This window comes from Chroicocephalus ridibundus, chromosome 6 (genome assembly GCF_963924245.1).
Source record: "Chroicocephalus ridibundus chromosome 6, bChrRid1.1, whole genome shotgun sequence".
NCBI classification, from domain to species: domain Eukaryota; kingdom Metazoa; phylum Chordata; class Aves; order Charadriiformes; family Laridae; genus Chroicocephalus; species Chroicocephalus ridibundus.
Genome location: NC_086289.1, coordinates 33,357,327 through 33,371,140, shown reverse-complemented (window position 1 = coordinate 33,371,140; position 13,814 = coordinate 33,357,327). Strand labels below are relative to the sequence as shown.

The 13,814-nt window shown below is 42.6% G+C and overlaps 1 protein-coding gene across 8 annotated transcripts in view; it reads left to right on the top strand.

Moving 5' to 3' along the window:
• ANK3 (ankyrin 3) overlaps positions 1-13,814 on the top strand; it is a 381,671-nt gene that overhangs the window by 248,363 nt on the left and 119,494 nt on the right. For all 8 annotated transcript variants that reach the window (XM_063337713.1, XM_063337717.1, XM_063337716.1 and 5 more), the window contains one exon: positions 7,159-7,257. In XM_063337713.1, coding sequence (XP_063193783.1) covers positions 7,159-7,257 — 99 coding nt within the window. The remainder of the gene's footprint in view (positions 1-7,158; positions 7,258-13,814) is intronic.

Genomic DNA, 13,814 nt, shown 5'->3' with positions numbered 1-13,814 from the left:
AGAACAATGCAGCACATGACTAGGAAAGGTTTACCCCTTTTTGTATGTGCTTTTTTTGAAAGGTACACTTCAGAGCCCAATATGATACTGCAAGTGCAAACATTTACTTTTCTTATTTATCATTAGCATCCTTATGCTTGTAAAGTCAGACTGTCTGATGGGAGAGAGAGGCAATCCCATAGGACAGGATAGCATACCAGAAAACAGGGGGAATTCGTCATCTTCTAAATGGATTAAAATAAAACTTCTAACATGTACTGTGTTTGCACTCTCAATTTTAATTTTTCCCCCTATTTTTTTCTGACTTCCTAACCATTCGTGTTGCTAATTTGTAATAGCAAGGAGTAATTCTGACTACTGTAGTGAACTGTGATGGGTAACGCCACGTGTCAGAGGGGAGCTGATCTCATTTCAGATGGGGAAATGTAGGTGGCTTATTGCTCAGCACAGGATAACTCAAAGGGTTTTTTTGAATTTCCTTGTGAAAATTTCAGCTGCAGCTGAAAGGGTCTTAGTGTTTCCTTTGATCAGGCACAAGCAAAAGCCAGTGAATGTAAAAGCAGGTCACTCTTCACCCATCATATTTCTGGATGTTGTGAGACTCTGAAGGAAGGCAGAGGCCCTGTGCGAGAGGGTGGTGGCTGCAGCAGGCAACGGATAGAGATAAAGGGAAACTGGCCATCCACAATGCTGTGAGGTATAGAAAAAAAATTGCGTGCATCTAATCTGTCCACACTTTGAGCTATATACAGTTTCAGAGTACTTCAAGTCATACACCCTAGGAAATCTGCCAAGGGGGAGAGGAAAGGCTATGTGCTAGTTGATAATCCCGTGAGCATTTATTGCATAGTTTTAGGTTGCTATTCTCCCATGTTATGTTTCATGTTCCCTGTAGAATTTGTTAACCCCCTCAAGTTGAACGGCCGGTTGGATCTCAGTGCCAAGGGGTCTACCTGAGACATTATCCAGCATTTGATATTTCAACAGCAAGGGCAAGAAGCACTCCAACAGACATTCTAGATCTGAACCGCATCTTTTAATGGCAATGTTTTGAAGGCATTTCAGCTTTATTACTGCAGGAAAACATCTTCAAAAGTTTCCTGATTTACTATTCTATCTTAAGAACAAAGGGAGAAATTTATAGAAGATCAAACAGATAAAAATAAACTGAAAAGACAGCAGATGCTGTTGATTTACTGAAGAATTCAGAACCTTACATTTGGTGGCTATGTTGTTTGCTGATACCACAGTTTTAGTCTTAATAACATACACCCAAGCTGCACGTATTATGAAGCTTTTTTTATCTCTAGTTTCTTGTGACAAGTACAAACAACTCGATTTTGAGTTGCTTGCTTTATGTTTTGTCATCAGAAACATTGATGATGATGTTGTCTGAGGTTTAGTAACTTCTCAGTTCACGTTCTTAATTGTCAGATGAGAGATGGGAAGGGGCCATATGCATGACAGATCTAGATATAATACTTTAAGCTTTGGCACAACACGGTATTGACCAAAGACAAGTGGCTTGCCCTAAACTTCAGTGTGCAACTATTCAAGCATTCACATAATGCATCTCTTCATCTGCATGGAGTCAGAACTCTCAGCCAGCAGAATTATTACCAGTAAAAGCTCAAATAGCTAAAAGGCAAAATTAAATTCTGAATAGAGACCTGCCCCTTTTTTCCTCCCTTCATTTCCCCACAGTGTTTTCCTGAGCTGTTAGGGCTGAAAAAGGCTAAACATGCTTTTTCTTCTTTGTCTCTTAATTCTTTATATGAACTGTCTGAATAGAGTATGACAAAAACTGCATCCTCCTTCCCAGAGAGTGAGTGCTGCAGCGCTCTTCTCCCAGGGAAGAGGAGCTGAGTTTGATCATCCATAAGGACAGATATTTCATTGGCCATATAGGGATTCATTTGCTTGATTTCTCCTGCTCGATTCATTATTTCAGGGTAGCTGTGTGTAGTTGGTTTTCTTAACAAATTGTGTCTAAAGTGATCACATCTTTTATCCATCTATCTCTTCCTGAACTTGCTGCCTATGCAACCAAATGTAACGCAAGGTTTCAAGATCCTAGAGACATTAAATTTATGGTTTTCATAAAGACAAGTGATCAAAGGGAGGAAAGATGGATTGCTAGCTCTCCAGCTCACAGAAGCGAGCTCAGTCCTTATTCGGTGCTGGAAAATTTCCCCACATTCCCAGCCAGGGTGCTTGCCTCTGTTGGAAGCTGAAAGAAAACTGCACTGTCGTGATAGTTTCAGTACTACCCGTAAATATGAAGGCCATTCAAACAGGACTCCTTTTTGAACAAGAAAGTGGATTTATTTCCCCCCCCCACACACACACCTGTTGCAAGCAAACAGTATGACCTAAACCTTAACTCCTAAGTGGAAGTCATGTCTTCTGGAGTTGAGGCGCTTATCTGCCAGCACTCATCCACCTACTCTAGAATCAACTCTTCTTTATCTAAGGCAAAAAGAGCTTTGAACGATTGTACTGGCAAACAATTAGATCCAAATTGCGTATTTTTATGTGGTTATACTCTCCCCTGTGCTGCACTAGATTGATTTAGCTTAGTGCCAAGATGAACGAGAACCAGACTTCTAATATGTATTTGTCCTACCTTTTGTAATGCTGGCCCTTTCTCCTCCTCCATTTCTTTATTGATGCTTAGAAAAGGCATTTCTTCTAGTCTGTGTATGATAGAGTAAATTCAGAGAATCATAGAATAGCAGGTTGGAAGGGACCTCAAGGATCATCTGGTCCAACCTTTCTTGGCAAAGCACTGTCTAGACAAGATGGCCCAGCACCTTGTCCAGCTGAATCTTAAAACTGTCCAGTGTTGAGGAATCCACCACTTCCCTGGGGGGATTATTCCAGTGGCTGATTGTTCTCATTGTGAAACATTTTCTTCTTGTGCCCAGTCGGAATCTCCCCAGGAGTAACTTGTACCCATTACGCCTTGTCTTTTCCATGTGACTCCTTGTAAAAAGGGAGTCTCCATCTCCTGTGTAGCCACCCTTTAAATACTGGAACATGGTGATAACGTCTCCTCTAAGCCTTCTGTTCTCAAGGCTGAAGAAGCCCAATTCTCTCAGCCTTTCCTCATGTGTCAGGCTTCCCAGTCCTTTGATCATCTTGGTGGCCCTTCTCTGGACCCTCCCCAGCCTGTCCACATCTTTTTTGGATAGTGGGGACCAAACTGAACACGGTATTCCAGGTGTGGCCTGATAAGTGCTGAGTAGAGTGGGATAATGACTTCTTTATCTCTGCTGGTGATGCCCTTGTTGATGCAACCCAGCGTCCTGTTGGCTTTCTTTGCTGCAGCAGCGCACTGTTCACCCATATCGAGCTTGTCCACCAGGACCCCCAGGTCCCTTTCCACAGAGCTGCTCGCCAGCCAGCTGGATCCCAGTCTGTGCTGCACTCCTGGATGATGTTTTCCCAGGAGCAAGACCTTACATTTGTCCCTGTTGAACTTCATAAGGTTCTTGTTAGCCCAGTCTTCCAGCCTATCCAGGTCTTCCTGCAGGGGGGCTGTCCCTTCCGCAGTGTCCCACTCAGTTTGGTGTCATCAGCGAACTTCCTCAGGGTACACTTGATCTCATTGTTCAGATCACTTATGAAGATATTAAACAGTGTTGGGCCCAATACGGAACCCTGAGGGATCCCACTTGTGACAGGTTGCCAGTTTGAAAAGGCGCTGTTTACCATCACCTTCTGGGTGCGGCCTGCCAGCCAGTTCCCCACCGACCGCACAGACCACTTGTCTAGACCACAATGCATCAGTTTCTCTAGGAGGATGCTGTGGGGAATGGTATTGAAAGCCTTGGAGAAATCCAAGTAGACAATGTCCACCACTCGTCCCACATCAACCAAGCAGGTTACTTTATCATAGAAAGTGATCAGGTTGATCAAGCATGATTTGCCCTCAGGGAATCCGTGCTGGCTTTTGCCTGTCATGTGCTTCATTTGACTTGTGATAGTCCCCAGGAGGATTCATTCCATAACTTTCCCAGGGACTGAAATAATAAGACTGATTGGCCTATAATTTCCTGGATGCTCCTTTAAGCCCTTCTTCTAGATGGGGGTGACATTAGCTGCTTTCCAGACTCCTGGACCATCCCCTGATCTCCATGACTTCTCAAAGATTATGGAGAGCAGCCTTGCAACAACGTCAGCCAGCTCTTTTAACACCCTGGAGTGGATAACATCAAGCCCCATCGATTTGTAGGGCTCAGGCTCCTGTAACAGTTCATGTACAGGAGCTCTGTACAGTTCAACTCTTCCTTCACTGATGGTGGGTCTGTGTTTCCATCAGCCTGGATTGTTATTCCCAAGGCCTAAGGCCCAACAGAGCTGGCAAAGACAGAGATGAAGAAAGTGTTGAGAGCCTCTACCTTTTCAGCGTTGTTGGTGACTAATTCACCTCTCTGGTTTAACAGCGAGCCAATATTTTCATTCTGTTTCTGCTTGTTGTTTACATACCTGAAGAACCCATTCTTGTAGTTTTTGATGTGTCTGGCTAGTTTCCATTTGAGCTGAGCTTTTGCTTTTCTAACTGAATCTCTGCATGCCCTGGCAATGCCTTTGTAGTTCTCAATGAGTATTCGTCCAGTTTTCCATCTCTGGTACGCTTCTCTCTTGCTTTTGAGCAGGCTCAGAAGCTTGCGGTTAAGCCAAAGGAGTCTCTTGCTCCACGTGCTTACGTTACCTTTAAGGGGGATGAACTGGTTTTGTGCTTCCAGGAGAGCATTCTTGAAAAACTCCCAGCACTCACTAGCTACTTTATCCTCCATGGAAGCTTCCCATGGAAACCCTCCCAGCTGAGGTCTGAGCAAGCTGAAGTTTCCTCTTCTAAAATCTAAAACCTTTGTCTTAGTGCTAACCTTCAGCGTGCTCAGCAGGATCCCAAACTCCACAACATTGTGATGACTGCAGACAAGGCTGTCACTAACCGAGATATTACAAAGCAAGTTTTCTTGGTTTGTGGGTAGCAAGTCCAGCAGTGCCCTATTCCTGGTTGGCACATCTAACGTCTGTATGAGGAACCAGTCCTCAACGCATTCCAGGAACTTGATGGATGACATGTGAGCTGCTGTATTCTTCTTCCAACAAATGTCTGGGTACTTGAAATCACCCATAAGAACCAGGTTCTGTTGACCCGAAGCCTCCTTAAGTGACCCAAATACAGCTTCATTGGCCTTATCGTCTTGTTTTGGACAGATGCCTACTGTAAGATCCCCCTTGGAGATGACCCCTCTGATTATTATTAGTTACTACGTTATTAGTACTAAATTATTTTGACATATTAACAGGGCACTGAGGTCTATTAGACTGAGTTAACCCCTTTGCCCATCAACCCCAGCAAATGGAAAAAGGTGGTTCTTCAGTCTAAATTACCTGCAGTACCCTTTACTTGAAGACATGAAAGTTATTTCCTTTACTGTTTTTTTCTCAAGAAAGTAGAATTCATCTCTCTCCCTCTGATCTCAGTAACATCTTTCCTCCTAGGAAGGGAGGAAAAGCAGAAAATATCTCCTCATGATTGTTTTTCTCCTCTCTTTTTCTGCCCTCTTTGTGGCTGATAAAGTAATATATTGATGCCATATCATGTTCAATGTCAACTCTCAGTCAAATAGAATTCTTTTTTTTCAAAACTAACTCACAAATTACAAGTTAAGCAATCACACAGTTTTACATTCCTGGAAGGACGAGGCATAGCATACTTTTTGTTTAATGTGCTATGAATTTTTTTGTTTACTTTGTTTGTTATTAAAGAAATTAGAAGCTACCCTGGAGTAATAGTTGCTTTGAGGCTCTAACTATCATTGATAGTGGAGAAAGAAGCTGTGTCATTTCACCTGGCTAAAATGTATTTTACCTTTGTGATAATATTAGTTAGTACTTGCTAGTAGCTGTGAGTTGGCTTCATAGTGAAATTTTGTGTAAATGAAAATGTAGCATCCTGGATTAGGGACTCAGCATTATTACTAAGCTGTGAGTCAGCTTGTCACATCTGAGAGGGGATCTGTTTTCAGCGCTGCTTTTCTCTCACTGCACTCACCTGCAGTTTGGAGGAAGCACTATTAAACGCTCGGTCGGCCAGGCAAGACACTCGTGCGGCTCTCCAGCTATGCAAGGTGAAGGGTGCCTTTCTGATTCACTCAGCCATAGGACACATGCTCACTAAAATTTATCGCTTTCTGCTCAGTCACAGGGAAGCTGGTTTTACGCAGCCAGCTGTTTACGCTGACTCTGAATGCACAGAAACATGTTCTTTACAATTCTATTTGTCTTCATACTGTAGCCGTGTATGCTCTATTTAAATCCTTTTATTTTTACTTCGCTCCATATGATCAAATATATACAGGATGTGGCCTCCATACACTGCGAGATAAAGGATTCATCAGAGCGTGAAGAAACATCCCCGCTCTATCTCGTTAAAGAAGTGTGTTTGTGTGCACAGGCATTGCTTATGTAACTGTCCCCGGTGTGTGACATTGCCGCACGCTGCTGGCCTGCCCGGCGCCACGTGGGGAGGGGACACATACACCTACTCACAGTTGCACCTCAAAGTATGGTACTACATCCATTAGAGGAACAAGTTCAGTAGATGAAATTAGTGATGTCACTGAAACGAAGGTGCTTACGAGGCTTTCGGAATTTGTTGATAATGTTGAGAAATAAATAGCACCGGCATCTTGTCGCTTTTGAACTAGACCTACAGATGTAATGGTTTTATTTATTTTCCACGGCTCCTGCGAGGCCAGTGAAGTTGTGCGCTATGAATCCTTATCATTACATGCTTGGAAGCAACCATAGCTGAATTAAATTGCTAGAGTTTAGTCAGTAAAATTGCATAAGTTTAACTCCTATACAAAAGTTGAGAACTTGAGGCAAGATCATGTCTTCTTACAACTCCAACCGCAACTTGATTGTTTGTCTTCATAACATTATATGTCAAGGTATCAGCTCAGTAACTCACATGTGTGAATGATCACAGCTTCCCTTTGCTTTCATGCTCTCAGGGAAACAAAACTGTGTTATGCTCTAGCAAATTGGGCATAATTCATTCTGTGAGCAAATTGATCACAGAGTCCATGAAAGAAAGATATATGGATATTTACTTTCATGGTTTTTTTTCTTCTACAGAATGATATCACGCCGTTACATGTTGCATCGAAGAGGGGAAATGCAAATATGGTCAAACTCCTACTTGATCGAGGAGCTAAAATTGATGCCAAAACACGGGTAAGCTTAAGTGTGAATGCTGTGAGTGACTGCGTGGAATTCTTGCCTCTGACCTGTTAGTTGCTGTACAGCTTAAATCATTCATTTTCCTGGCAGGCTACCATAGCTGCGCTGCATTTCTTTTTTATAAAATGGTTGCAGTAGGATGCTAACAATTTACATCTCTTAAAGCAGTGTGTGAAATACCATGTGTGACAAAGCTCAGAACCACCAATTTTCCGTGTTCTTTATAGAGCATTTAATTAAGAACTGCTTCTAACTACTTGGGGGTAGGGGTGAATGTACAGGAAAATACCAAAAGGTGAGAATTCAATTCAGATATTTCAGAATTTGAATGCTATAAGAGTGACTTTGAGCTGCAGTGTGTGTTTGCCTTTCATTACCCAGTGTCACAGAGCAGGCTGCTGCTGCTGGGTCTGGAGTAGCTCAAACTCTGACCGGGTGCTTTGCTGCTGGCCTGGATTTGTCAGCAAACGTGCCGGGCGTAGTGACGGTTTCCATCAGGTTAACACCTAACCCTACCCGCTGAGTGACATAGAAGCTCAATGTATATGGTTATCCTTACACAGCAGTAAAAAGAGAAGGAAAAAGTTCAAATGTTTGGAAGTAAACCTAGAACTAGTGGAGCTGTGGGCTGTCATGGCAGTCCTTGCAACACGCTCCTGTGCATGAGGAGCTGTGCCTGTAACTTTTTGACAGTTGTCATTTTCTTGAAATATTAGCTTATCACCTATCCATCTTCCATTTTTAATTATTCTGTATAATTTCCACCAGAATCATTCTAAACAAAACAAACACATAACCTAAGAATATTATTTCCTACAGTTATTAATGTATCCGCAGGTTTCTGTTTGGTTTTCCAGTGTTTCAGCAGTCTCTGAGATTTCCTGCAGTGCTTGTTGAGGCACATTCGTATTTTTTATTTCTGTGGTAAATTCAGAAACTAGGTCAGCTTAGTTTGTCATCTCTTTACTCTCTCCACATGTTTTTCTTTAGTTCTTCTATTTTACCTTTAGAATTCACTCATGGTTTCTTTGTAAAATGTTTCTTGTTTTTCTAATTGGGGAAGACAGAAAGGATGACTTTTCATGGATAATGTGAACAGTGGGTATAATTTCTGGACTGAAATATCAGCCTCCTACGTGCTACATGGGGGCTGCCAGGCTGAGGGGCGTAGGTCTACCATGTGGTGGGGAGGGCCACATTTTGGTGGTGTGACAGATGCGCATTTGGTCAGAGCAGGGAGAAAGGGACGTGACAAGTGACTGTTTGTTTCCTCTCTGCAAGCATTTATATGGCCCACTGCAGCCAAAATGTTGGGGACCACCGCTGTAAATAGTTAGAGTCCAGCTTGTTCTTTTCTTTTAGTTCTGAAAATTTGTGATCTGCTTCTTCGTTTTCTGTATCACAAGCTCCAGGGTCAGACATTAGGACAATTTACGTAACTAAAAATACAGGCTGGGATGGAAACAGGATCCAGGAAGAGGGCAGAAGCATTAACAGCTCCTGAATCTGGCAGAGCTTCCCAGTGAGGCAAAAGGCAAAGGATGAGCGTGGTTCACGAAGTGGTGGTTTGTTTTTTCTGGCTTCCCCCAGAGACTGCTTGTTTCCCCAAACACCTATCCACTCCTTCAGTCAGAAGGGATTTGCATAACTTCTCCTGCTTGTGCTGTACGTGTGTCACTCATCGTTGCGCTTCTCTGGCATTGCCAGAGGCATCATTTTCTGGCAGTTAGTGACTAAGTGGAAGTTTTGCTCCCAGCAGCACTGACTCATCCTGGCAAGGCTTTACCAGCCTGTGGTCTGGGCGGCATGTGCCTCTGCCGAGGAGGCTCACAGAACCGAGCAGACAGCTGCATGGTTGAGAGAAGGGAAGAGCACCGCTGGAATAGATTGGGAAGGATTTAGAAATCAATAGGAGAAGCAATAGAATGCTGGGGGTAATATGGTGCTAGATGAAGAAAGAACATTGTTTCAGGACTGTCTGCCTAGTTCTCATATTCAATAGCAAAGGTTAATTGTTGCAATGCATGTTCATGCTAAAACTCTCTTGTTATTCCTACCTGACCCAATGTTTTCCAAGGCAGAACAATAGCGGCATGTCAACTTTGCTGTCATTTCATTTTTTTTAAGCACCGTTCTTTTTCTAACGTCCCAGACATAGAACGGCCTTACAAAAAATACTGGATGACAAAAGCTTCAGTCATATCCTTTTGCGACAGCATCGCCACTACTGGATGTACTGAAAGGCAAAGAGCAGCCAAGGCTGTCTTTTCTGATCCATGTATCAAGTCATGCCTGTCAGCCGGACGCCCAGTCAGAGCCCGGCCTTGTGGTGTTCTGCGAGGGCAGGTGCGGGTGCTGAATGCACACACAACTCGATAAACAGATGGGATTTGCACGTGAAAATAAGTGAGGCGCATAGCACCAGATTTATAACTGAGAGCCCACCCTCTTTTCTTTCTTTTTTTTTTTTTTTTTGAGGTTTTAAAGAGATGAGCAGAATTTTTGTGGATAGGAGTTGAGCAAAATAATTTTTTTTGTTTAATTAAAATAGTTTTTGTCTTGGACACCATGATGTTATTTAATGCAAATGTTGGTTATGGAACGCAAAATACCTCCTTAAGGGTGAATGGTAAAGGTTCTGTACCCATATGAAAGGACAAAAATTATTGAAAATTGCTTGTTTCTTTTGCTCAAAGGCAGAAATTCCTAGGTATTTGTTTCTCCTGTATCAGGTCTGTAATTCACCATACAGAAGATACTGTTTTGTGTTGTTGACCGAACCCTTACAGGGCCAGGATTTGCTATGCTGACTCTTAGTTGGGACAGATTTAGCTATTCAGCTGGCATTTTGTGATCTGTTTCTGCAATCCATTCTCTGTATTGGGCTATTAGGAATATGCTCCACATAATGTCTATTTTTATTTTTAACAAACATGCTCGTTTTATAGATAAATTCACATAAAGCCTTTCCTGCATATTAAATACGTTGGGGTAATGATTTCTTTTCCTTAGTCATTTCCATGAGCGTTTTCGTTTGCTGCTGGCAGATGGTCCCGGAAACTGCAGCGCTGAAGAACTGCACAAAAGGTTAACGTGAAGAGCTAAATCCTTATCCTGATGGAATTATTGTAAAAGTCATTCATAGACACACAGTTTCTCTATATTCATCAGGACTAGGATTTTCTGACACCGTAAATATTGTTGCATACCTGCAAACTCTAGTTAGGAGTGGAGATGACGTGTGAGCATATGAGGTTATTTCCAAAAATGATCTTACAACTAATTTGAGGCTCAGCCATCTCTTTTTTTTTTCGTTTCAGTTCATGCTTATGTTGGGCTGTTTATTTTAACCCGCTGTTTATGTTCTCTCTGTCCTTTTTTTGTGCGAGATGTCTAGCAGCTGGTACTTGGGGCTTTGTTCTGAATTCTTAAGGCTGCTCCTCAAGAACAATGTTCTGCTTTTGTCCATCCGGGGTAGCTTTTATCATTAAGGTTTTTAACTAACATTCTAAGCAAAGACCTATTAATGCCTCACTTAACATGTTTACTGAATGTTGCCCTAATTATTTTTTCTCTGTCTTCCAGAAAAGACTTTAAAAAAAATAAAGTTTAATTAGAGAGGTTGATTAAATTAGCTTGATTTGCTTTGGCTGTCTAACACTGTATATGCCAAAGTGAATTTGTCTGAAGCAGGCAGCAAGCAAGTTTTAGCTTGGATTAACGGCAAGCGTTTATAATCTTTGTTCTACTGATTTTGCAGCTAAATAACAGGCCAGCACTCATATCTGCATGAAAACATGTGGGATATGGTCTTTTAAGATGCATCAGATCATACATAAGCTGCTCCAGAAAAGCCACGTGTATTAAGATAGAAAATAACTACAAGAATAACACTGACTTGGCACTCTCGGTGCATTTTTCGTGTGTAGAAAGAACAAACCTTCTTTGTTGCCCTATTGTACAGAAGGGGCAAATTGCAATAGTGCCAATGAAGTGAAGAATTCAGGAGACTTTGAGCATGGAGGGACTATGAGATACAGAGCCCTGCTAGGCTGAAGCACATGCAGGGAGGCTCCCTAAGCAGCGATGGGGATGATAAACCCTGGAAGCAGCAGTAATTGCTCCCCTGGGGAAGCACGCCTTCTACCTCTGGCTCAGGGGAGTGGAGTGCCTGTCACACTCCTGCCAAGCCCATGGACAGGTTCTGGGATTTGGCTCAAATTCTGACGAGTTCTTGACGAATATTTGCATCACAAAAAAGTTTTTACCAGGTGCTGTGCTTAATTTCGTCGTTCGTAGACTGGGTTGAAGCTGACACTCACTGGTGTGAGAGTTGTGGCACTGTGGCTACCATGGATTTGGAGTACAGCCCTGGAGGATCCCGTTATGTGAGGGAAACCCCGGGTGAGCATGACAGGGAAGGGGTAGCTGGGGAGCACAGGGAGGCTGGTCTGTGCGTACCCACGCCACTCAGGGGTCCCTTAGCGCCACGTGTGGTGGCAGGGAAACACTGCAGCAGGGAGGCTCAGCTGCCTGCATTGGCATCTGCTAACCTCAAGCCAGTTGCGACCCCACTGTCCCAAGATCAGGGAGCTACACAGGTATCCGAGTCTCAACAGGGACCAGAAAAAATGCTGAGATCTCATTTGTTTGTGGCATGTCTATGTGTTTTTGGAATAAAAGCTAAAGAAAGAGCAGCAGCCCCAGATGTGGGTGAGCAATGCTTATGGGAAGCTCGTGCCTAAGCAGAACTCCTCCTGTTGTCTTCCTGGTTTTGCTGGAGCTGCTCTCAGGCTCTCTGGAGGGATAGATAATACAGATGATATGATTTATCATGTCAGCGCATACTTAGAGAGTCCTTAATCTGCAGATTATTGTCATAATCGTTTGTAATGGTTTTTCTGAGCCACTGCAGACTATCATATTAAGGCAAGTTTGTTTCCTAATACATGTAATGTATTTTACGCTTCACATAGTATAGTCTATATGAACAGTAAATAAGCAACTAGAAAATCTCCTGACAAAATCAGTAAAGTCTTGCTGAGTTCGGAGCAGTCTCTTTCAATCTCAGATTCTTTTTTTTTTTTTTTTAGACAAAATCTTTCTGTGATCTGTGTTTCAGATCTTTTATGTGCTTTTAATGCCATATAGCAATTAACCAAGTCAGGTGAATAGACGATACCTTTTCAGAATACCAAAAAAAGATCTCTGCAGCTAAATGAACTGTCTTCAAGTGTGTTTGCACTTTACAGTGGGAGTCCTGACATTATCTTAACAATAGCGCTAGAGCGTCTGTCCCAACAAGCACCTACATTGCATTGTAATGTCGTGTCACACCATGCGAAGCATCTGGTGGTAGTGACTGCTGTGTGGACTAGAACGAGCTCTGGCTGGCCAAGCATGACTGCCTGCCACCTCCTGTGCCCCGGGAACATTGTCAGCTGTAGGCACAAGCTCGCGGGGGCAGGCACCGTGAGAGGGTTGGGGCACTGTGCTCTGGGGAGCACTGGAGTAGCTTTTAAGGGTCTGGTCTAGTGCATGAAGATGCTCAAATGTGTCTTATTCTCTGTAAGCTTGGTATGTACTATCCGTGGTACGCCAGTGAAATGAGCTCGGGGGGAATGAAATCTGGAAAATGTTCCCTAATTTACAGTTTTGTGCCTGATCTTCCTATCTTTCTTTGATGTGCCTGGAGAATAGGATAATTATAGGAAGTAAAAAGAAAGAACAAACTAATGTACATGATCTTCAGTTCCTGCCCTACAGGTCTCTAGCTACCTTGCCTTGCTTGTTTTTATCGTCTTTCCCATACATGTTTTTCAGTGTGTGCGATATCTTTATATTAGTTGTTTGCGTTCTGCTCGGTACTTGATATGCCCTTGCCTGTGGAAACTACTGGTATGGGAAATACACGTTGTGTTTTTTAAACACTTGTGAAGCTACAACAAAACATTTGCAACTCAGCTGATAAACGTACTATTCATGGGTTTTGATATTTTTTCTCTTTGTCTTTACTTATATGTTTTGAGTGATACATCTTTATTTTGTGTAGTAGCATTTTAACAACATACCCCTCCCTGTACTTCACGGGCTGAAATAACAGAAAGAAGCAGAAAAGACAGTAGCATCAGCTCCAGAGATGCCAGTAGGAACATAGTGGGACAAACTGTGTTCATCTTGGCTGAACAAATGACTCCCTGAGTCCTGATCAAGTTAAGTCTGAACCAAAACCTTTTCTTCGTCTACATCAAAAACATATGCCTTACTTTAAGTGGAAGAACATGCCTAATGAGAACCATACAAGTTTTAAATGAGACTAGCAAAAAAAGTTACTCACAACAATTTCAGTCTGCTATCTTTTATAGGCTCATTAGGAGAGGGAAAGAAACTAGACGCAGGAGAGTGTAAGGCGCTCTGAATCACTGCCTCCCTCTCCCCGGCTGCCCTCTACACCTTGCAGGCCTTAAACTGATGTTCTACTAGAGTGTAATGGTTTAGGAAATATCGAGAAAAAAATACTTTAATTAGGCATGGAAAATATGTCTAAGGAG